Raw genomic sequence first — 26,355 nt, 5'->3', positions numbered from 1 at the left:
CATTTAAAATACCTAGCTAAATATCTCTGAGTTCTGTGTTCTGAGGTATTGATCTCCCTTCCCCTTTCTCCAGCCCCGATTTTAAAGATAGTTATATTTGGTAAATAAATACCTTTTAAAACATTTCAACTAGTATACTATATTTAAATTTTCCCAAATGGACGTCCCTTGCTTCGTATTTTTCTTTCCATAGACAGCTGTATATAATTCCCCGGCAAAGTAAGCGGTTTGAATGTATGAAGTAAATAATTTATTTTTATTTCGTATCCTGTGAGTTGGGAAGTTGACACTCTCTTTAAGGTTGCCCCGAATATACTTTTAACGTACAAAAATATTTTTAAAGCCTGCAGATTTATTACGTTTCAATTAAATTTTCTTGTGTTTGAGGATTTGTGTTATCATAATTATTTGATATGGACATGGATTTGGCCTTTTCGAAGCCGTGCCTTTTTTATTTTTTGTGAACAGGTTTGAAAAAATATATATTTAAGGCTGTCTTATAAAAATTAAGGAAATCATACGATTTTGCATTTTAAAACGCCATTCTTTAAAAATCGCGTAATTGAAAAATAAAGTACGAGTACATAAATATTAGATAAAAAGAATAATTTTCTAAAGTAAGGCTAATAAGAAATATACTTAAAAGTTGTGTATAACTAAAATATAATTAATCTTCGACCGGCAGATTCCGCCTCTTGAAGTTCAGACTAAACTTAGGCACATTGATACTACTCATATAAGGACAAATGTTTTAGTAAAATTCGTTTTAATGATTTAAGGATAATTAGTTGAACAGAAAAATTATTAAAGAAAATAACTTTATGACCAACATACTTGATTCTTAAACCAGCCAATGACAGGTCATACAGGCCCTTTAAATGCCTAGACTTCCATATTCCGTTCTCAAAAAATTTTCCCTCTCTGTTGAAATAAATTTAAGCATTTTAAATCACTCAAGTTTCGTGTTATTTTTCTTAAATTCTAGGTTAAACCTTCAATAATCCTCCGAAACCTTCAATAAACTTTCGAAACCTTCGGAAACTTCAATAATCGTTTTAAAAAAATAAAATCGTTTATTTCCAACCATTTTTATGGAGTTGTGTTTTTTTTAATAACCGTGTTTTGGTTGTAAATATTTAATTTCTGCAGTATGCTATTGTCAACATTTTAATGCCATCGGGTGGCCGATGTGAATAAAAAAAAACTCTATGCATTGCAATATTATTTATAACAATAAGCAACCTCCATGTTGCATATTATACTACATATCGTATATACTAGATGTGTTTTATATTAATGAATTATTTTTTAATTTTTACTACAATTTTATTTTTATCTTGTGTATTGTAAGTTTTATTTAAATGTGTATTTTATTCGTGTTTACATGCGTACTCGTATATGAGATGTGTTTTATATTAGTGAATTATTTTTTTACAATAATTTAATTTATGTTTACATTCTTTACATTGTTACTTTTATTTACATGTATATTTTATTAGTGTTTACATCTAATTGATAAAAAAGAGTAGTAGCTTTTTTTGTTTTTTTAGTAATAATAATTGATTTACAAAATTACAATATATTTAGCTGCTTTATTTTTTATGGTAAAATATATCTCTGGATTATTTGCAGTCTGCCTGTAACTGGTCTCAACATGTTTTGAGGCCGACATTTTTTTGTGTGGAGCTAAATAAACAAAGACTACCTACTAGTGAATTAAGTAAACAATTTTACAATATTAAATATACTTTTTTTTTTATGAAGTATATTTTAATAAATGTTTTCACTTCTCCCTATCCAAGTCCAGTAACCAATTTTTTGTTAATGTATTAAATTGGATCCGGGTCATGATTTTATAATGATCGGGCAATAAATTGTATATTTTGGGACCCAAAAACCTCAATTTATTTGCTGCACTTGCACTTCTAATAATATTGATGTTTTTTGTTGATATTTCTTGAAAAAACTCCATAGTTAATGATTTTGATAAAATTATAAATAAAGTTATCAATGAAACTTCTTGGATTAGTTTTACTTTTTTATTATTTTGACCAACGAGCGCTTTCGCCTGAGTAGGCATCTTCAAGACTGGAAGATAAGAGAAAAGTAAAACTAAACCAAGAAGTTTCATTGATAACTTTATAATTTTATCAAAATCTACATTTATTTGCCCGAATTCAGGGTTCGCGTAGACCCATCGTCTAGTTTGATTCCCGGTAGTATATAAGTGTTCCTTTTTTTTATTTAGCGGAATAGTTAACTTTTACAAACATCATGGTTCTATGAATATACCTTCAACTGCCTTATATATAAAATCCTAAATTCCGCCTCGCTGGGGTACCTGAAGGGATTTTTGTGATCGATTATTGAGCAGACTCGATAAATTTAAAAATTGATTTATTTTATTTATTTGTGTAATGAAAATATTACCTCGTTGTTTGTAAACCAAATAAATAAATCAATATTCTCAGTCGGAGTATTGTATGCCATATTTTCAGGAGGCACCTCTGTTGATTTACCCCTCGGAACATTTTATATTTTTCTGTCAGTCGAGGGAAATACGCAAGTAAACCGTCTCTGTGTAGTTGTAAAGCTATTTTCTTAAATGCTTTTACTTTATTTCTACTTCCGATCCCAACGTAAATAAACATTCTAGCTAAGGGATAAAAATATATTCCTTCATTCCCTTGGGCATTCACTCTAACGTAGAAATTAAATTGATTTTTTAATAATAAATTTTTCATTTTAGCCCCGAGAAGTAAACAAACCGCTTGGGGATAAATATCATTGTTGTACCGAAAAGGTATTTCTGCCGACTTGAACCAATTGCTCCTTAAGAAGTGATACTTTTTCTTTTGACAATTTTGTGTTTGTTGTGTTGATTTTTAAAGCGAGATCAAAATTTTTAGACAGTTTTGTATTAACATATTACAACAGAGATGAAGAACATTTTAGAGAAAGTAATATTGAAGTCTAGGCATCTACAGGGCTTATGACCTGTCATTGGCTGGTGTAAGTGGCCATTTGACATATTGTGTAACATTCGCCATTCTGCCCATATTTAAACATCTATATTCCTTCAATTCTTTCGTCTGTTGATGTTTGTGAGGTTAAAGTGCTAAAACCTTTATTTATGCGGGTGAGATTCATCTAATTGAATTATTTCACCTACACACTAGGCAACGCCTGAAAATTTTTAATTTTCCAATTTCTATACTTCTTCATGGACCAGGTGGATTTATCAACAATATTTTGAGTTTGTCCAAATTTTTGTAGACAAGGACTGGATTCAACTCCCTGGGGAGCATTAACATATTACAACAGAGATGAAGAATATTTTAGAGAAGGTAATATTGAAGACTAGGCATCTACAGGGCTTATGACCTGTCATTGGTTGTTTTGTATTAGATATTTTTTCAATGCATAATTTGTATTTTTTTTTTATTTATTGGGGATATCAACAGTAATATATGTAACAAAAATACAACAAATAAAATATACAGAGAATAAAACCAATGACAGATATCCACAGAAATACATTAAATACACGTACAATACATACTAGTGTGTTTGTGTGAGTGTAAGTAAGTGAGAGGGTGGGTGAGTGGGTGTTATATTGGAATGAGAGTGGACATGTGTGTAAATATTGCACAAGTGTCAAGTGTCGAAAATACAAATATATTAAAAATATTAAGAATTAGAGATAAAATATAATAAAATAAAATAAAATAAGATAAGATAAAATAAGACTTTATTATTGAAACTAAGTATAAGACAAAAAAGTATGTTTTAAGACGCGCATTTTAAATGTTATTTTTTTACAATCAAATGGATCAATAAGGGGAAAGTTCAAATTATATTCACTAACAAAACGTATAAGTGGAGAGTTCTGGGCATAGTTCGTACGAACTGCTGGCACATGAAATAGAGAGCTCGACGTGTGACTGGTGCGGTAGCCGGGGACATTTAATGATAACTCCGACAAAAGAGCCGGACTATCAAGGCGTCCACTAAGTATGTCATGAAGCACCCCCACGTCCAACAGTAGACGGCGATCTTCTAAAGTAAGCAAGTGGTGTTTTTTGCAGGATGACATACAATTACATTTAAATTTTTTAAATTTGCAAATATTTACATTAAAAAATGTATAAAATATCAATGAAATAATGTTAGTAAATATCAGTATTTAACCACTTACTGATTTCTAGACATACCCGTCTCTTCGTCAGGAGACTAACTACACTAACATGCAAATACTAAAATACACCATCACCTTTACTGCCCTCTTAGTATACATTGTATTTACGAAAAAAAAACAAAAATTACATGCAGATTAAGGGGATACTCGGACATGGTGTTTGCATAAAAAGTCAGTAAGTGGTTAAATACTTATATTTACTAATATTTATTTAAATGTTTGACCACAAAGTTAATGCTTTGAACATAAAAAATATATATGAATTAACCTCGTTTGTTTAGATTTTTAAAATAAATCCTCTACTAAGCAAGCATCTTCAAAAATGGTCATATCTGATTTGTGTTAGTAGTTAACCTGTTACGCTATCATGAGTTCCAAATTCTCGACTAGTCAAATTTATTATACGAGTAGGTACGTTAAAAATTTATAAAAACCAAAATTTTACATTTTCATTGGAAAAAAAAAAACTTTAAACTGGGTTATAATAAAATCAATTATAATTGGTGTGAGGGTGAGAAAAGCATTATCGACAAAATCAAGAAAAGAGTTCTGCGTTGGTTTGGACACGTAGAGCGAATGGACAGCTAAAGAACGGCTAACTAGATTTACGATGCAAATGTTGATGGATGCAAAAAACGAAAATGGCTGAGAAAACATGGCATGACCAAATTCATCAATCACTTGAAGATGGACATGTCAAAACTCGGAATGATCGGCAGGCGTGCATGAATGCAGGGAAGCGAGATCTATATGCAGACAGAGTGATTTGGCGTACTATCGTCTCTGCATACTCTTACGAGGAAACGGCACGATGGTTTGTTTGTAATAATTCTAAAAAAAGTTCTCAAAATAACACTTATATTTTTTTATGTCTATTGTAAATAAAAAAAAAAAGTTTTACAAGACCAATATATTTTTAAACTTCCAATGATTTTTGCATAAAAAACAATTTTCCTAATAATTCCTTTTTCCGGGTTCAGATAAATATCAAAAAAATATTTCCTCCGTCTCTGTTGAGATATTGGAAATTTTTGGCTGCAGACGGGTTGCCGTGAAATATTTATTTAAAAATGTGTTTTTACGCTGGAATATATTATAATTCCTGAAACTGACACCTGAAGCGTAAGACTGACCATCTTACCTTCATGTTTCAAAAAGCAATCAAGGTACGCCGCGATCGGTGTATCAACGCAGTGCCCTATGCACCATTAGTGCAGAAAGGGAATTTTGATGAAGATGATGATTGGCTTCAGGCAGGGGGGCGCTACGGCAAAATCACCATACCCAAGCCTAATGTGTTTGGGCTGCGTCGGAATTCAACAAGTTTCCTCGGCCTGAAATGCTGACTTGAAGGTGGATTTTCTTCAACATTCGTTTTCACTAAAACATGGGTCCGATAGTATAACCGCACGTGCACAAGTAAACTCCCCATGGACAATGTTTGATTATGTCCAAATGCTTGCAGACTGGCTGGATTTCCTCCCTAGGGAGTTGTTCGTATTTAAATTTATTCCAACAGAGAGGGAAAAAGTTTTCGAGAAGGGAATATGGAAGTCTAGGCATTTACAGGGCTTATGACCTGTCATTGGCTGGTTTAAGTGGCCACTTTACACACTGTGTAACATTCACCATAACATTCACCAAAGTCAACAGATGGAAGAGTTGAGGAAATGTGGATGTTCAAACATGGGCAGAATGGTGAATGTTACACAGTGTGTAAAGTGGCCACTTAAACCAGCCAATGACAGGTCATAAGCCCTGTAAATGCCTAGACTTCCATATTCCCTTCTCGAAAACTTTTTCCCCATGGACGTTAGTAAATAGTGACCGCCCGCAACAAGATTTTCATTGAAAATCAAAACCGGAACCTTATTTCGGCTTCTGTTCTAGTTTTGGCCGAAACTGAAACTAATTTTCCAACAAACTCCATTTCCGCACCGAATGGTGCATATGACACTGCATTAGTACACCAATTACAGCGTGTCGTGATAATTCTTGTTAGATGAAGGTAAGATGATCAGTCTTACGCTTCAAGTACCAGTCCAGGGACTGTGAAATATTCCAGTGTGAAAACCCCCTTTTTTATATTAAAAAAAATACAATATTACAACTAAATAATTTTTTTTTTACATTAATTTAAATACATATATTAACATTAACGTTTCCCATTACGTGAAAGAAATAAACAATTCTTGTGTACATAATGGGGAGTGACGTGATTTTAAATAAATATTTCATGTCAGGAATCGAACCCGAGACCTCTTGCATGGTAGGCAAACGCGCTGACCATTACACCACGAGGCCTATAATAAAATATTATTAATTTATTATAATGTATTTAAATAAGTTTAAAGACATTTCAAAACACCCAAAATACGGCGTTTTTACTGTTAAACCCACAGATATACTAAGTATTATCTGTTCAGTGGTTAAACCTTACGAGTTCATTAAAATAAAAGTTAAATAACATTCACTATTTTGCCTATGTTATAACATCCATATTTCTCAGTTATACCGTGCAAGTGGCCACTTAAACCAGCTAAAGACAGGTCATAAGCCCTGTAAATGCCTAGACTTCCCTATTCCTTTCTCAAAAATGTTTTCACTCTCTGTTGCAATAAATCTAGATCTCCTTAACTAAACAAGCTTCGGTTTCGGTCGAAACTAGAACAGAAGCCGAAATTCGGTTTTGGCTGAAAATCTTGTTTCGGTCGGCCACTACCTCTAGATCAGACTTTCATCTCCGTGCAATCTTTAAAATAATTCAAAGATAAGTTCTACTCGTTTGAATGGTAAGATTACATTTTGCTAAGTCCGCATTTTCTGTTCATACTTTTTAAGCTCGCACTTAAATTAATCTTTTTTCTTCCGAAATTAATCACCTCCTTCGTAATTTTTATATCTAGACTGAAAACGTTAATGTATTTTTTAATTATTTCAACATTTGTCACTGAAAATAGAAGTTATTTACTTCGCTTTTCTTTTACATTCATTTGAAAATCCTTGACCTAATATATTTTATTTTTCGTTAGCGAGGAAGTTCAGCCCTACGGGAAATTGAATGTAAAAAAAATATTTTACTTGCGGTAAAATATTATGAACCATATTATGAACCATATCAACCAATCATGAGAGAGTTGTAAAAGATTTCCGGTTTACGGTAAGTCAATGGACCAATCGGCAGAACTGACCGAGAAGAAGCGGAAGATAACTTGAGACGTCACACGCATTATGAAGATTAGTGTTTTTTCTGTTTTATCACTTATATTTTCAACTATCGGAGGACTCACGGGAGTTAGCAGCCGGAGGCTGTTTGAGAACATCATATGCTTCGGAGCGGACATGGAATGATGATGCTTTTATTATGAAACTTTCAAATATTTATTATCGGTTATTATGTTTGCCTGTAATATTTTTACTACAACAAACAAACCATTAAGCCGTTTCCCCGTGGAGGTATGCAGATAGGATAGAACATCGCATCACTCTCTCTTTGCATATACATCTCGGTTTCTCTACATTCATACATCTTATCATGCACGCACGATGATTGTTCCCACTTTTGACGTGTCCCTTTCTTTTTTTTCTTCTTGAATTTGGTTAAGTCATGTCTTTCTCGGTCTTCCTCGTTTTCTGCATCCGTAAATATTCGCATCGTAAAGCCTTTTAGTCGTTCTTTCGCTTTCCATTCGCTTTACATGTCCAAACCAACGCAGTACTCCTTCCTTGATAATAACAGATATTGCCTAGTCTCGGCCTCACATAATGCACGGATCTTGACATTTGTGCACCTATCGTACATAGTTTAACGACAAATTCACGTGAGAGATCGCATTTTGTCAACATTTACTATTACTTATAAACAATTGTTACAATGAACAATGATTACCGCCAAGCCAAGAGTAATACGTAAATGATGTACTAAGATTCAAGGGTATTGTGCCTTGTTCAAGAGCCGGATCGCCACAGCTCTTAAAAACCTGTGTAGTTTGTGTGGTAAACAATTAGTTTATTATATACATGGTGATCGCGCCACTTGCCCGTTAGCAGATGAACGCTCGAAATGCTGGTTCGCGGAATGCATTTTCCTTTATTTGCTTTCCCACAGAACCCTAAATACAATGACAGCAACTGCCTACCTTATTCTGGGTTCTGGCACCTTTTGTCTAAAACTTCTGTCGTGGCAGTCAGGATCAGATCCGATCTTGTGGTCAGGAAAGAGGGGCACTTGATGATTACACAACACAGTGGATTTTACAGTTATTGATCGCAAAATATGTTTTTGCGATCGCGGTGAGAATACAAAAAGCACATGTACACACGATCAGTTCAGTTGTTATTCTGGCGCCGGGACAATATCGGTACCCACGGTAGGCAAATGCAATATCTTAACCAGGGCCCCGTAGGTAGCAAATAAATTCGAACACCTCATCCTAGTGAATGTGCTATGTATGTGGGTGTGTACACATAGAGTTGATGTGGCGTAACCACATGGTTAACTTTACTTTTTTTATGCAACTGGCCCTTATTTCACTATGTAAAATATATAAGTGTTATAAAATATTACAAGAAAACAAAAACACTCATAAATACTCGAAAGCTTTTTTAGGGATTTTTTTATTTATTTTAATTTTATTTTACTCAGAAAACATACAGTCATACAAAATAAGTATTAAAAACAACAATTTTTTAACATAAAAGACCAATTAAGTTTTCATAAATTAAAAACATATAAACATTAAATGTGACAAAGAAACAAAAAAAAAAAGAATTTTAAGTGAGAAAAGAATAATTATTGACATTTGCGTTTTCCATGGAGGTAATAAATTAAAATAAATAAAAATACCGAATGTACACTCCGAGCCATCCTCGCACACACATGAACGCACATATAAAACATACACAAACATATACATTACATGCGGCACATATACATAGCATAAACCACTCAAGATGCACATTCAGCAACTATCCCAAATAATCGACCCCATGAAGAAATTTTCTGTACAAATGCAACGTGCAGTTAAAAATGTCTACATCAATACTGAGTCCATTATAATTTCTACAGGTACGTCTAATGAATGAATTCGAGGTATAATTGTTTTTACAAGTTGGTACATAAAAAAGGGAATTTCATCTTCTATAGCGAAGAGGACAACGGAAACCAATATTTTGTAAAAGATACGGCGAATCAACTATATTATTGAGAATTTTGAAAAGAAAAATTAAATCATATGTAAGGCGCCTTTTTTGTAGTGATTCTATATTAAAATTGATCAAAGATGCGCCGTAATCATTTTCAATGTTGCCAAAACGATATTCCAGGCTCCTTATACATTTCTTTTGAATGTTTTCAATTTGATTAATATATACATTATATTGAGGGGACCATACTAATGAAGCGAATTCGAGTTGACTTCGCACATAAGTATAGTAAAGAAGTTTGAATGTATTTGGTGATGAGAATGAATGTAAATCTTTTTCTGATTTTTATTTCAATACGATCTCTAAATTCTTCTTATGTGTTTTATTTTTCTAGAATGTATTATTTTTTTACCCAGTTCCCAAAAGTGGAGTAGGGAATAATACCAACCTGAATTCTGAATGTGATGGATCTCCATTCTCCAATCTCTTCCTTTCAGCTTTTCAGATAATCTGCTATAAGGGCAGTAAAAAACCTAATGAGATTTCATTTTCGTATTCCGGATGCCTCTTGATAAAATCGTATTTTAAGATAGACCTACGCATCTTTAAAGATGGTAAATTTGTTTCTAACGCTTAATTAAATTATTTATTATGAACGTTTTCGGAAAAAGATAAGAACGTTTCAAATATACATTTTGTATTATTGATGTTTTAGGACTATACTCTAAAAATTCATTAAAAAAAAAAAGAATTATGTCGTATTATGTATTTTATTGGTATTAGACAAGGGGACAATCTGAGTCCATTTCTATTCACACTATTTTTTAAACTTTTTTTATTTTTGTACCACAACAGGTCAGAAAGTCTAATTACGAGTACATTAGTGAATTACAGCACAGAACACCGAGGCTTGAGAAATATCACATAAATTTTTTGTGTTCTCAAGTGTTTTTTATTTTATTTTTTAATATGTGAGTTTCATTATTCTTTTACCTTGCTTGTAATGTACAAGGTTTATATTTACTTCAAAGCGATAGTTATTTATTTGTTTACTTCAAAAAAAAAAAATATTCTATTAAATTGACTTCAATGAAAAACTTTGTTTAGTTATTTAGTTATTTTATGTAAGGATCAGTGGGATGTTTCGGCTGTAACCTGTTTCAGGAGCTTCTCCGCATTTGCTCTAGTGACGAGGAAACCACAGAAAACTCGTCAAGAGAAGGTGAACCGTTGTAATTCGTCAACAGATCTTCCGATCCACTTGAAGAGTGTTTGGTGTCCTGCTATCATTGATACCTTTTATTGCCTTAACTATGTCTGTCATGTATAATGTTGCCTCTCCTGACAAGTCCTTATGACTAATTACTGTTCTCAAGCGTTTTGACCAATACACAACGGAGGCCGCCGCTACAACTGAAAATAGGCAGGATCATAGTCGAGGTTGCATTTGTTGAGATAGGGTATTATATAGGCGACAGTAATATCTGTACCATCTGCTACGCTGACGATGATGCAATTATAGTTGCTGAGTCTGGTGATGACTCGCAAAGGCTACTGTATAAGTTCTACCAGGCGGCGAAGAAGTTCAACATGACCATCCCCATTAAAGATCGTTTACACGTAGACAATACAATATTGTCCACGCGTAAACAGCAATTTGTAGGACAAAAAATTGTCCCGAGACATCGCCACCGGGATAGACGGGCAGGCTATCTTCGCGGAACAATGATTACTCCCACCACCGCGCGCCGCCGCCAGCGGTCGCGTTGTCCCCGTGTGAATTCGCACGGACAGAACCTTGTAACAATAGCGATTTGGTTGACGTGAACGCGTCGCTCACATTTTTACTATTTAGTTCAGTCTATAACGATTCCAATTTCATCGAGACAAATGCTCCAGTACACAAGGCATTATGTCAATGGCTGCTTTTGAATTGATTTGAAACCCCCCTTATTCACCGGGGCTATAAAAGCGTTATCTACGGCTGCGAAGGCGTTTAGAATAGCAGCCCTGATCTAGCCCCCAGTGAATACCGGCTTTTCCAAAAATCATAGAAAGTTTGCGTAGAAATATTTTTTTGGATGACAATAATGATTACCGCCACCACCACGCGTGTAATTATTTTCTTCGTTCTTTCGCTGTCCATTTGCTTTACATGCCCAAACCAACGCAGTACTTTTTTCTTGATAATGGCCGAAAATGCTAGTCTCGGCCTCACATAATGCACGGATCTCGACATTTGTGGACCTATCGTACATAGTTTGACTACAAATTCACCTGAGAGATTGCATTTCGACAACATTCACTATTACTTATTAACAATTATTACAATGAACAATGATTACCGCCACCACCGCGCGCGGTCGCATTCTCCTCGTGTGAACACGCACGGACAGTGACAGCGGTTTGTTCGAAAATGGAGGCAGAAAAAAAACATTTTCCAATACAACCTGATATAAAATAAGTAGTATTTTTCGTGAACGCGCGCGTAATAAACGCCGTCGTGTATTCGTTTTTGCAGCGCTCACGTGTGAACTGCGGCCGAATTTTCACATTGTCCCAGCGTTCTGTTCTGCGTGGTCGAGCCTGTTCACGGAGATGGGACAAGACAATATTGTCTTATCTATTGTATTGTCCACATGTAAACGGCCCTTCAGCAAGACGATGAACCTGATGATCTCAAATATCTTAAGGCTGTAGTCTGGTAAAACGAACGCAAAATTAGGAAATTGTACGATTTTGCCATTTTAAAACGAAGGTTTTTTTTAAATCGCGCAATAATAAAAAAACATTATTTTTAAAAGTATTTCTGTTAAAAATATACTAATTTTAAATGCAGAGAATAACCCGAAGGTGAAGACAATAGAATGTACTTTCCTCACCTTAAGGTTTGTCTCTGCATACGGGTATAACTAATTTTAAATGCAGAGAATAACCCGAAGGTGAAGACAGTAGAATGTACTTTCCTCACCTTAAGGTTTGTCTCTGCATACGGGTATAAGTATTGAACTAAAATATGTTGTTATAATTTAAAGATAATAAATTGAACATGAAAGTGTGTGATCTTGTATTTCTTTTCAAAATCAAAAAATTTGGCTTCGGCCAAAGTCCAAGCACAAGAGTTAGTCTCTTTTTTTTGGAGAGTTACATTTATAACATTTACTAGATGTATAAAGTAGATTTGTATAGAATAAAAGAAACCTGTACCATTTATGAAATGTATTGATTAATAAAAAAAAATTACAAATATATAAATTTTCTTTTGAATAAATATTTCGCGTCAACCTTGATGGTAATCAAACCCGTAGACACCAACTAATAAAGTAATATAAAAACTTTGTGATTTAAACATTTTTTAAACACGAGTTTTTGTACGCGCTCCTGTTTAGCATATTTTCCCTTCCATCGAAAAAGTTATGAAAAATTCTAAATACGACAATAGTTTACACGGGGGATAGAACTGACATAAAACAGACATTGTCTCTTTTAATATTTTCGTTTGTCATCTCGCTACATAGTCATTTCAAAAATTGGAAATGGTACTCTTTTGTTTTGTTCGCTTCGTAATTTTTCATTACTGGACAGGCAAACAAGCTTCTGAAGTAAACACAATTGAAGGAGAAAAAATGCGATGGAAAACTCATTAGCGGGGTAAAATGGGAACCGAGTGATCTTCCGTTTTATCCCCTATATATAGGGGATATCCCGTCTCCGTTGGTGCTTATAAAATGGCTTACACTCCATTTTGCCCCGTTGTCCCGGTAACCCAGTTCCCGGCGTACCCCGCGACCCTGACCTCCCCTTTATATTGTCGGGTTTACCTTTCGCGCCAGCACCCCTAGCCTCCCCTCCTTCGCCCAGGCTGAGGGGACCATTTTACTCTCCGCTCCCCTTAATGCATTCGATGTAGGATAATTATATAGGTCAGCGCTATTATTTATTTATTTATTTATTGTGGATAACTTATATAGCGCCATTTTCGTAATAAAATACCTCAAGGGCGCTTTACATGGTGATTCTACTGTTAAGTTAATTTAATTGAAGCTTTAAATTTGTAATTTGATTAAAATAATTTATTTTGTTGTCACGTGCTACGGATTTATTCAAATGATTTAGAGAACAAGTGGGTTTTAAGTTTTTTCCGAAACATCACTTCACTTTCACAGCCTCGCACCTCTGCTGGGAGAGCATTCCATGCCATAGGGCCTGCGACCGCAAATGCGCGCTCACCAAATTTAGTGCGCTGTTTGCGTAGAGGTATAATAACTTTTCCTCTCGCCGCAGACGTAGCTGATCTAAGCGTGAGACGCCTGTCAGCTAGTTCATCTGGAATGCATAGTTCCCTTAGATATTCCGGAGCCGAGTTGTGCAGTGACTTATACATAAGCCAACAGAGTTTGTATTCGACCCTCTGTGGAAAACGTAGCCAGTGTAGTTCCCGAAGTAGTGGAGTGATATGACTGAACTTAGAGATTCCGAAAATAAGTCTCGCTGCGGCATTCAATACAGATTGTAGGCGAGTCATTTTGTTCATTGGTAGACCTGCATAGATACCATTACAATAATCGACTCTAGACACTACAAACGCATTTATTAATTGACGGGCGGCATCAACCGGCAAATTTTTGCGTATGCATTTAATTTGTCTCAGCTGGTAGAAGCATGAACTTATCGTTCTACTAATTTGAGCGTCAAGAGATAGGTCAGAATTGACTAAAACTCCCAGTAGTTTAACGGTGGGTAAAACGGCACTCCCTACATTGGGTAGAGCCGTATCCTGGATCAAATTCTGTCGTCTGGCTGAAGCCACCCACAGTTGTTCAGTTTTTGATGGGTTTAATGTTAGTCTGTTTTCAGCCATCCAGTTTCCTATTTTCTTGATGCATCCATCAATTAAATTGACGAGCACACTTCTCTCGCCTGGTTTGCAATAAAAATAAATCTGCGTATCATCTGCATAGCAGTGCGACCACAATCCACATTCTTTGATAATGTTCTCTATATCTTTAGTGTAAAGGAGATAGAGAAGTGGTCCGAGTACTGACCCTTGAGGCACTCCTGTAGACACCCGAAAGTTGGTTGAGCTTTTACCCTGGAACACGACTGCATATTCTCTTTTATTAAGATATGAACTGAACCACATATGTGCCTGATCACGGATACCATAAGTTTTCTCCAGACGTTCAAGCAAAATATTATGGTCTACAGTATCAAATGCAGCACTCATGTCCAGAAGAGCCATCAACACCAGATTACCAGAGTCCACCGACGTTATAATGTCAGACAGTACTCTTATCACTCCCGTCTCCGTGGAATGAAAACGTCGGTATGCCGATTGCCTTACCGAAAATAAAGAATTCCGCTCGATATAGTTAACGAGCCTGTGAGAAACTATTTTTTCTAGTATTTTTGATACGATGGGAAGATTTGAAATAGGGCGAAAACTGGAAAGATCTTCCACATCTAGTTGGGAATTTTTTAAAAGTGGAGTTACATTTGCTTTTTTTATGGCTCTCGGAACAATGCTGCGCTCCATGGATGTATTAAATAAATCTGTTAAAAATGGAGCTAATACGTTAATGCATTTTTTCAAAAGCCATGTTGGCATCGGATCTAATATACATTGTTTGTTGGGTAATGCCGCAACAATTTTTTTAACCTCATTTATAGACGTTGGTTCAAATTTACTGAATTTTTGAAGGGCATTATCTAAAATTACAGGTTTTTTCGCTGAACTACACGCCAGTCTGATTTTTTCGACTTTATTTGTAAAAAAGTCGGCAAAATCAGTGGCAGTAGCGCTTGTGTTAGATGTCTCTGCTATACAGTCACCACGAACAGATTGAAGGCTTCGCCAGAGTTGTTTTGGAGACTTTTTCTGTTCAGTGATTTTTGTACACCAGAAACTAGATTTTATTTCTTTTATAAATGTCCTATAAGAGGCTTGCATATCTAACCATATTGATCGGTCCAAAGTTGACAGTGTGTTTCTGTATTTGCGTTCTAGACGTCTTAGCTCTTTCTTTTTGAGTCGACAATTTTCGTCAAACCATGCATCAGATTTCCTTTTTCGAATAGTTTTCGTAGTAAATGGTGCATGTTTGTCTATCAGGTTAGATAGTACCTCATTGTACAACCCAACCAATTGATCGACGTTGTTTGAGCGACGGTCAATGTCCGGACCAATCAACGATGTCAGAAGTTCGGATTTAAAATGTTCTAAATTTAATTTTCTCCATGGCCTTGATGCGAGTGTTTTGTAAGTTGGTGTTGGTTTTTGGATATTAATTTTACAGTGCACTAATCTGTGGTCTGAAAGTCCGATGTCTGTTACAAAAACTGTGATTTTTTTATCACAATTCCGTCGTATTATAACATCAAGTGTACCTCCCGCATCATGTGTAGGGGTATTTACTTCTTGTGAACAATCGAAATCACTTAAAAGTGCATTAAAACGAACCGATTCTGAATCCGTCTTGCGGTCGAAACGAATGTTCAGATCTCCAGTTACGTATGTTACTTCTGTACGAGTGATGGCCCATTCAAGTAAAGATTTTATTATTATGTTACACAGTTAACGTAATATTGCCAACAATGCTTAGTAGTCAGACATTAAAATTTTTTTGGACCCGCGTGCAATAGTGAATACATTTCAATATGAGGCCATGCAGGTGAAGTGAACTACCGTACGTTCACGGAGACTGGACCGCTGTGCACGTGCAAACCACGAGCCCACTGCGTGATATTGCATGATTAACCCATTTCACACCACGGCAAAAATCTACACGGCGCTGCGTGATAAAATAAAATGCGGTACATATTTTATTTTTTAATAGTATAATTATACATTTTTACAATTAAAAAAAAAATCACTTGTTATCTCTTTACTAAAACTAAAATCCCACCAAGCCACTTTCTGTAGCTTGTTGGTGAAGATTATATTTATACTAACTTATTAATATTATTTACATTTATAAAAACAATGAATAACAGATAAAATTAACAGCCGGAAAGATCAGACTGAACATGTTTATACAAATAATGATATATAAATTCATTTTTTAAATACAAGAAAATATATGAAAAATTAAAATATTTACACCAAAGCTACTATTCATGTATAAACTTTTGATCGAGTAGCCACTCTTTTATTTTGCTCTTGTTGCAATGTGAGTTAAATTTAAGTTCTTTTTGTGGATCGATATTTATTGTTTTACAATTATTTATATATTTAATGCCTGGCAAACGCAAAAACACGTACACCATAAGACTGACGTAATCTCTAGTCGATTTCCTCTTGCAGGATTTTTACCTGAGAGTACTCGCTAAATTAAAATAATGATTTTGATAAAATTATCATTAAAATCTCCTTTGTCAAGTTTTACTATATTATTTGAATCGGGTTTTAGTCCCGTGGCTAATGATGCGGGCTCACGGATCAAAAGTCCGAGGTTCGAACCCCACCCTACCCCAACTTGATTTCCATTTTCTAATAGTGAGTTGTTCACCAAAATATAAATATTTGGGTTAATTATAAGAACGCTAATATTTGCTTTTTTAATTAAAAAAAATATAATTTAATTACCGAGGCGTTTTTGTGATTTTATTAAAATAAAAATCATTAACTATGGAGTTTTATACAAAAAAAAACGAAAATATAAATAGGTACAAACGAATCTAATAAATGTCAATCCACTATAATTTTACTCTGCCGTTTAGATTAAGATTATATGTGTGAAATATGCTAGTCTCCGTAGGATATCACGCGGCTGGTTTGTTTATTTGGAAATTCTTGTAATAATGAACAGACTTTAGCTGATATTTTTATTTTATTTTTATTTTTATTTATTAAGGAAAAAAAACAGTTGTTATATAAGAATAAAAATAGTACATACATCCAGTTAAAGTTTTTCACAAATATAATGAGAGAACATGTTACACAGTAAATAGAAAAATAATATATTATATAAGACAGCGCCCTTGAGGTGATTTTCACAAAAATGGCGCTATATAAATTATCCAACTATATATATATATATATATACAGTGGTGCCTCGCATAACGAACGCCTCGCACAGCGAACGCTGCACACAACGAACTTCCTTTTCGTTCATTTCACGATTCATACAACGAACTTCGCTTCACACAACGAACTTCGCTTCACACAACGAAGTCGCCCACTTCACACGATCACTGCCGATTTATTGCATCCTTCCGCGCAGGCAGTCGTTAGTCACTGAGCAGTACGCTTAACTTACGCACGTGTCGCAGCAAGCGTTGAAGAGGATGTAGAGGAGCTTATTGAGGAACACAAAGAAGAGCTGACAACTGAAGAGCTCCAAACACTTCTGGCCCAACAACAGGACAATGCTCAAAGGGAAGCGTCATCTGATAACGAGGAGCAACAATCAAACAATCAACCAATTCCAACTGCTGACATCAAGAACATCCTGGTCAAATGGAAAGCAGTTCAGGAGTTTACCAATGCCCACTATCCGGATTCCGCTGAAGCAAACAGGATCAACGACCTGTACTCCGATACTCTTGTCCGTTATTTCCGGCAGATGTTGAAGAAAAGAGAGAAACAAACGACTTTGGACAGGTTTTTCACTGCACCATCGGCCAAAAAGCGGAAAATGGATGAAGATGTGCAAGATTCGATTATTTCTTAAAATTAAAAAATGTGTGTTTTTTTCATTATGTTTTTAGATGTATCTAAATAAAAATAATAACAAAAAAATTATCTTTTTTTATGTCATCTTACCATATTTTATGCTACAGAACGAATTATTTTTTTTAACATGTATTGTTATGGGAAAACGCGTTTCACATAACGAACTTTTCGCATAACGAACTTGCTCCTGGAACGAATTAAGTTCGTTGTGTGAGGCACCACTGTATATAAGACATAAGAGAAAAAAAAAGAAAGAGCTCGTAAGAAGGTAAAGGGATGAGGAAATAGAGTGAAGGAGTGGAGGAGATGGATTTTCATAATATAGTTGACCAATTCTAAATTTTGATATTATAATAATTAATTAATAATAAATATTTAAGGTGAAGTTAACCCGTTGCTTATAATATTACATTTCAGTAATCAATATATCCCTAAAACCTTTTTTCCTTCATTATTTATGTACAAAATATACATGGTAATAACTTGAAATGATCAAAACAGTGAATATAAATATTTGATCATTTTGTCAGACGGTTCACTTCACCTGCAATGGACTCACATGTTCATAAATCGACATAATAACTCCTCAACAAACGAATGCTGGATGTCCGAGTGTCCCGACAGTCAGACATCTAGATATGTTTAAACTGCCTCCATTTTCAAGCAGTGCAACATACCATACACCTTTGCCATAATCGGCAGAACAACGTAAAGCTAGGGTTTCCTAGGACAGCGGTGCCCGTATCTTAACGGCCGTAGTGAACGGTGATGCGGTGGACTGCCGTTTTAACGGTGACTAGAGTGTGGTTTCCTAGGAAAACAGTGTTAAACGGTGTTGATAACACCGTTTTCATAGGAAACCACTCTCTCGGCACCGTTACGACGGCTATCCACCGCATCACCGTTCACTACGGCCGTTAAGATACGGGCACCGCTGTCCTAGGAAACCCTAGCTTAAGCGACATATTTAGAGACTTGCGTTTTTTTAAGGAAAAGTGATCCCTATTGCCCCCTGCACAAGTGTTAAAAACACCATAGCTCTATAAAATTCACCTGCCACATTTCAGGATATTTATCTTCTCTTTTTTCTTCTTTTCATTTATTTTATTTATTAAAAGAAAAAAAACAGCCATTATATAAAAAAACAATATTTTCAAATAAACCAAAATTATAGGACAATTATAGTTTTCTATGTATTACTACGCATCATTGCACTCTTAAAAAAAAAAAATTGACGTATTATTTTTAAGCTAAGCAAAACAACGTAACCGACGACAATGTAGGCGGATGCGCTAGCTCTCACCACTTTCAGAGTTATAGGCAAAAAAGCGTTACCGTCACTATCTTAAAGGCGGAAGGTATTTAAACAATTTGGCTGTCATTTCAGTATTTTTAGTAACCAACTATTGTAAATCCCTGAAATATTAAAATAAAAAAATGTGGAACAAGAATAAAAAAAACCTTCTCCTGCACGATTCACTATTTGTCGCTTACGTTGCTCTGCCGATTATGGCTCGATATGTTTACTGCCGAAATAGCAAGGCAGACATTATTTATGATATTTTCCTTACATTTGCGAATAATCTCTTAGGAATAAATATTAATTAACAATATTCTATAATTACACGTGTACAACTTATTTTGAACAAGAAAAAGAAAAGAAAAACTACTTGAATGTCACAAGTAATTCTATCTTTTCTGTGTAATTCTGTTATTGAAGATATGTGGTATTAGAATATTTCGAATCTGTCCAAATGTTTGTAGACAAAAGACTGGATATCACCCTCAAGGGAATTATTTAGATGAATCAACAGAAATGGAGATCATTTTGGAAAAGGAAATATGGAAATCTAGGTATATACGGGGCTTATGATCTGTCATTGACTGGTTTAAGTGGCTACTACTGTGTAACATTGATCATTTTTCCTATGTTAGAACATCCTTATTTCTTCATAATAAAAAATATTTTGACGTTGGAAAGGCAACAATAATTACTAAGCGACATGTAGCCAACTTTCCAGAAAACCCATTTTAATTTTTTTTTATCAACAAAAAAATCTCACATTTTTAATTCATTTTATGTCGGAATCACGCCAATATATTTAGATTTTTTTTATTAATTAAAAAAAAACTTTATTTTGCTCTTCTGTAAAGTTGGCTAAATGTCGCTTAGTATTTTTTCCCTTTCCACCGTGGATATTTAAATTAACATTTCATGTGGACCTTATCGGGCATCTTACAAATGGTAGCCAGATGCGCTAACCACTACATCACTTAGCGGACATTTCAAAATAGCTTTTATTTTGAGGAGAGGTCTCAGCAAAATGTTCGCTCGAGATTTTATCAGAATATGAATCATGTAATACCCAAAACCCTCATGGCTTTTTCTCAGAGGTACCTTTACATTATAGAACCGAGAGTGCTTAATATTTTGAAAAAGCGATTAAGCTCTTCAAGACAATATCCAATTCCAAGAGAGAGGTTCAGGACTGAGTTTTCCTCGGGAGGAGGGATTTGAGGTGGAAACTCTTTGTTGATTTTTCATTTATTTGAGTTGACTTTTTTATATTAATCAAGCGTTTGTCTTTGTTTTTTTCTATATTTATGTCATAGAATTAAGAATAGTCGTAATAGGTTTACGTTTTGCCCCATTAGTTTCTTTGTAGACGTCACTCAGTACGCAACTCCTGATTTGAATTCAACTATGCCGTGTTGTGTCCTTTTAAAGTGTAGAAATACTGCTAGGATGTTAAAGAAACAGGATGGCATCACATTTCATGTATAATTAACAAACGAATGTTCAAGTAGCAAATGAATTACTTAAAAATTGAATTTTTTTTCCATCTGTTAAATTGTCGAAGAAACAAAATGGAAATTACGTTAGTGTCGCTAGGGTAGAATTTTTTTATACCCTACTTTGCTCATTTAATAAAAGAACCAATGATAATTAGACCTCGGATTAAACAACACCGTGGGGGACATTTGAACGACATTATCTTTAAAACATCAAATATTAATTAACATGATATAAAAATATCCGTTTTGTGTCAAATAAAATGTGTTTTATATTTTAAGTTCAAAGTTCATAAATTTAATTACTCTTATTAAATGACCCTTTATTTATCTAATCTGTTGTGTCAATCAATGTTTCCGCGTGCACAATAAAATTAATAAGAAATTAAGAGATTACTTTTTTTTACCTTACATTTGTGTTATGATTATTTTTTTTCCCCATCAAGTAACATTACCCGGCGACTTAACGTATGCGCGTGGCGAAAGTGTGTCTAAAGCTAGGGTTTCCTAGGACAGCGGTGCCCGTATTTTAACGGCCGTAGTGAACGGTGATGCAGTAGACAGCCGTCGTAACGTCGACTAGAGAGTGGTTTCCTAGGAAAACGGTGTTAAATGGTGTTGATAACAAACGATCGAAATAGGTCGAAATTTCATACAAATATTTGAATATTCTATAGTCCTTAAAATATAGCTTGATTAGAATGACAGCTGTCAAACTAATTTCATCAGTGATGGGAAATTACTGATCACTGATCAAATCGATTTTATCAGTTATTTCATGCAATCATGAAACTCTGTTTCCGAAAATTGATATAAAAAACGCAAAAAAGCCTTTTATCGTGTGTTTAACACAATTATTCACCAAAAAATGAGACATTTATACTTTTTTCATGAACAACATCAAATGAATTATTTTTTTATTCGATCAATTTACATTGATCAATTTGTCCATCTCTAACGTTTTTGCAAAATGATGTAACCTTGTAAGAACGTCGTTAATAATTAGGTTTATTTTAGTTTTCTTTTAGTTTTAAAGCTGATTTTATATATTAATATTGATTTATGTTTCAAGCATTGTATTAAAAAAATAAATGAACACGCCAGATACAAATGATTTTTCGTGTGTCAGTATAAATAATTCCTTTGACGTTTCTACAAAGTTATGTCGTCAGTTTTTCTGACAACTGTCATTCTAATCATGTTACATTTTAAGGACTATAGTGAAAAAATCCTCTTAGATCAAATCTACGAAATTGCAACGAGCCATCCCGAATTTCAGCCTCTATTCGTGTGAATGAAATTTTTAATCAACAATGTTTCGAGTATGTTTAAATGTTTGTAGACCGGCTCTATTTTTTCCCTTAGGAGTTATTTAGATCTAAATTTGTTGAAAACATTTTTAAGAATGGAATATGGAAGTCCTTCTCAAAAATGATTGCAACAAATTTAGAATTTTTAATTATTAAATTTGGTTATTTGTTTAGGAATTTGCTGTTTAGTTGAATGTTTGAATTTGAACTAGTTTTGTGTTGTTAAACAAACATAACTTGCTCATCCAGTTATACAAAGCACTGACTTCATAGTATCTACGTATGACTTTGTTGCCATTTGCTTTTAATGTTCCCATCAAGTCGGCATGAATATTTCATTAGTCCGTTCGTAGCGGAGTTTGTACCGCAGCGGTTGATTAATTGCTCGTAATATTCCGGATTTATATCCGCAGATCGGACATATTATTGGAATATGTTTAGCCATTTTCAATATGCGATTTTTCTTCAAGTTTAGTAGTCAAATCTCATATTTTTCATATTTATTTTAAAAAATTGAAACGAGATATTACATGGCCCGATCAATATTAACATATTCTTCAGGTGATACAGCGGCGTGCGTGGTGCGCGTATGATAAAATATTCGAATGTAAATAGCTATGTTTTTTGTAAGTTTAAAAGTTTTTTCAAAGAGTAAAATGGCGTTCTATTATTTTTCTATCGCTACGTTGAGATAGCGCGGCGCCGCGGTGCGATAGTTAGTTATTGAAATAACTTAAAATATATTCAAAATAATGGTCTCGGGCGATGGTTTGTGGGTCACACCCACATATATATTAGTGTATTATCTATTCAGTGGTCATACCTAAACGAGACTATTTATCCGGCTCCTGGGTTGCAATTATGAATCTTCTCTATCCCCTGTGGTTAATTTGGGGATATTTATTTTTTCCATGAGGCTAATTTTTGCTTCATATTATGGCAACACTGATGATTAAACGTCAAATGGTGTATAAAATTGCTTCAAAAACAGTACGGTAAAACTAATACGATTTGATTGATTCAACCTAATTAAGTGTTTTGGGTAATGCTTAAGGTCGCAATAATGTTCTAAATGAAAATCATCATGTTTGGTTTCACGTGTTCATATTTTTTGACGTTTAATTTTCAGTGTGGCCATATATGAAGCAAAAAATACTCGCATAGAAAAAATAAATATCTCCAAATTAACCACTCTAGGGAATACAGAAGATTCATAATTGCACCCCTGGGAGACTGGGTCACCTTCCCGGTTTTCATTCAGCGCGGCACGTCGTGGTGGGTAGCCACCTTTCTTTTCAGTAGACCGGAGCGTTTAGGTGGCTGAATTTGCATTGCAGTATTGCAGGGTATAACGCGATCCCTTTCTCAGGGCTGCGGGTCGTAGATCTCAGCAGCTATGATGGCGAAGATGAAGTGTATCAGTACGGCGGAGTAAGCGGAAGGGGCACAAATCTTCTCTCAGGCCACCCGGACATACTTCGGGCTATGGGGCTGTTGGGAGACAGCGGCGTCAAGCAGGACGTTGTGTCGAGAACGCCAGCGGAGGAACGATAGTTAGCAAGAGGGGTTACTGTCTTCACGCCAGGTGGCAGCCGGCCGTAAAAAACAAACCAAACATCAAATCTCCTAGTCTGGCGTGTAGATTGAGGAGTAGGAGGGCCGAACCCTAGTAAAAATAAAATAAGAAGAAGATATTCAAAATTATGTACATCTATTAAATATTAAATTTCGCTATTTCGTTACAATATATTATAGATCTAATAGGGAAATATCACATACTACGAATACCGATAAAAATGTATGAAATGAATTCAGAATAATTTATTTTATTTTCGAAATCAATATGGGATATATTGTGGAAAAATGTTTTCATACATAAATGTAAAAAACAAATTTAATAAAAATACGTTGCAAGAAAAAAGCAACATGTTTGGCCTTGACAGTTATGACGTCAAGATTCGTGACAATGTTTTTAACAAATTTGAATGGGCAGGAATAAATAAACATGAATCGTGACTTATTAGGGGCGTGGCCAATGGAATGATCGTTTTTTCGGGAATTCAAAATTACAATTTGAAAAATATTTTTTATGCTACTAAAAAAAATTGTTTGTACTGGACAGTATTGCAATGGCCTTTATTACTTTAAAAAATGTAAAAAAAACTGACATTTCCCTTTTATGTATTTTGTACATCATCCAATTATGTTTTTAATACTTCGTTTCTAGTTGCCGTAGCCATTCTTCAGGACGAATTGTAACCGACTTAAAAATAAGGAGTTTCAACATACGAAAGAGGTTTTAAAAAAAGTTTTTTTTCTCATTTGAGTCTAAAAAATCTTACGATTTATTTTCTTTGTTTCAGTATGTCACAGAAAAGATGGGAGGTGCTGAGGGCACCAAGCTTGATTTGGACTTTATGGACATGGAAAGGGTAAATTATATTAATTTATTATTATGTAACTAGTAAAATACACATTTTTTTAATTTTTTTTATTTAAATGTTCCAAACCTTTTTTGGGCCATTTTTTAATCGATTTTTTTAAAGCTGTTTACCGTCTACGGAGTACCTTATGCAGAGGGGGCGGTGGCTGGTACATAATATATTTATGTGCCTTAGCCAGTAATACAGCGGTTATATACTCGATCAATGGTTGCTACTCTATTCACAGAAAACTGATGTAACAGTGGAGCTGGTAGAGGAGCTTCAGATGAAGACTAAAGAGTTCCTGCAGCCGAATCCGACAGCGAGAGCTAAGATGGCGGCCGTGAAAGGCATTTCCAAGCTTTCTGGACAGGCCAAGAGTAACACTTACCCCCAGCCCGAGGGCGTACTCGGGGACTGCATGTTGCACTACGGGAAGAAGCTAGGAGAGGACTCCATCTTTGGTAAATCTCATTCATAATTATTCCCTTATTCGCTTATTCGCACCTAATAATGGTGAAGAGGCACTGTATCGGTTCAATCGCGACTCGATTTTTTTTTCCTAAAGATTACGAAATATTGATGTTTAACATTTCCCTCACTACGCATCCAAAAACAAACGACCCCAGGGCCTACTTAAAACGTTGGAAGTGTTTATGACCGTTCAATAATTTATTTATGTTTTCGCGTACACTCATTCGTGTATTTTATTCATTTTTGTTCGTTTGCCGAATGCTTATGTACATAAAGTGAAATTGACCTTCGTATTATTTACGTCTTTTTTGTTTTAATATTTAAAAAAATAAAAACAGGAAAATGTTTCTTTCTATTAATTTCACGATTGCAAAGAATATACGGCAAATAGCTTTAATAATACTTGAGTTATCTAATTAAAATCGGTCAATGGGGGTTTGGAATCCCTCACTCGGGCGGGCTAGGTTAATAGCATATTTTAAAATAAGTCATTTACATCAAATGTGAATTGAACCCGAGATATCATGCATGGTTAGTAAACGCGATGATCACAATGCGAATGTAGGATTTTGTTAATTAGTTTAAATTTGTTGTTGTTAGGGGAGATCCTATACCAGTCGGAGAACAGAAGAAGTGTTTTCGGTGTTAAACAGAAAATGCTCAGTTGCTTTTTCGGTCGACTAAATAAAAATAAAAACATTTTTCAGCGTGTGTGTGTCATCGATCTATGGAAGTTTTACCCACGCAAACAAAAATCTAACTAAACCTTATTATTATCCTTAGTGATAATCAGGAATAACATAAACAATAATATATAAAGTGAATATTTTAGAATTCACCTTTTAAAATTAATGAATCCATCCTAATTAAATTGCCTACCATAAGTAAAAAAATAAGAATCCTCTCCATGATTAGATGTAGATGAGGTTTGAAATAATAATATTAATACGTAATATATAACTACATTTTTTGGTAATTTAAGTGTTCATCATTAACTATCCTCAAATAAATTTTTAAAGGCAGCCAATATAAATTTGAATAGGGCATTCATTCTTAAATAATGGGATTTATATCACTGAGAGGTTTGAAAAATAAAACAATAATACGTTTTATTATTATTATTTATAGACCAATGAACATTACAAAATATAAAGTAAACACAAAACAATAAAATTTATTTCCACTGATCAATTTGCTTTGATAGTAATAAATCAATCCTTTTGACAGGCGCCGTATTGAATTAAAATCAATCTTTAAAACTTTTAAGCAGTTTGTTTAAAGTAGACTATCTTTCTGTACAGTTTTTGGATAAACCTGTGACTTGAACCTTCCTTTACA

The 26,355-nt window shown here is 34.4% G+C and overlaps 1 protein-coding gene across 13 annotated transcripts in view; it reads left to right on the top strand.

The window, feature by feature from the left end:
* EndoA (SH3 domain containing GRB2 like, endophilin-A) overlaps positions 1-26,355 on the top strand; it is a 151,143-nt gene that overhangs the window by 95,193 nt on the left and 29,595 nt on the right. For all 13 annotated transcript variants that reach the window (XM_088237521.1, XM_088237524.1, XM_088237518.1 and 10 more), the window contains 2 exons: positions 24,484-24,552; positions 24,791-25,007. In XM_088237521.1, the coding sequence (XP_088093647.1) occupies positions 24,484-24,552; positions 24,791-25,007 (286 nt within the window). The remainder of the gene's footprint in view (positions 1-24,483; positions 24,553-24,790; positions 25,008-26,355) is intronic.

This window comes from Micrasema longulum, unplaced genomic scaffold (genome assembly GCF_059751315.1).
Source record: "Micrasema longulum isolate JH-2025_06_02 unplaced genomic scaffold, ASM5975131v1 h1tg001734l, whole genome shotgun sequence".
Lineage (NCBI taxonomy): Eukaryota > Metazoa > Arthropoda > Insecta > Trichoptera > Brachycentridae > Micrasema > Micrasema longulum.
The sequence above is the reverse complement of the archived record's forward strand: the minus strand, read 5'-3'. Positions and strand labels throughout refer to the sequence as shown.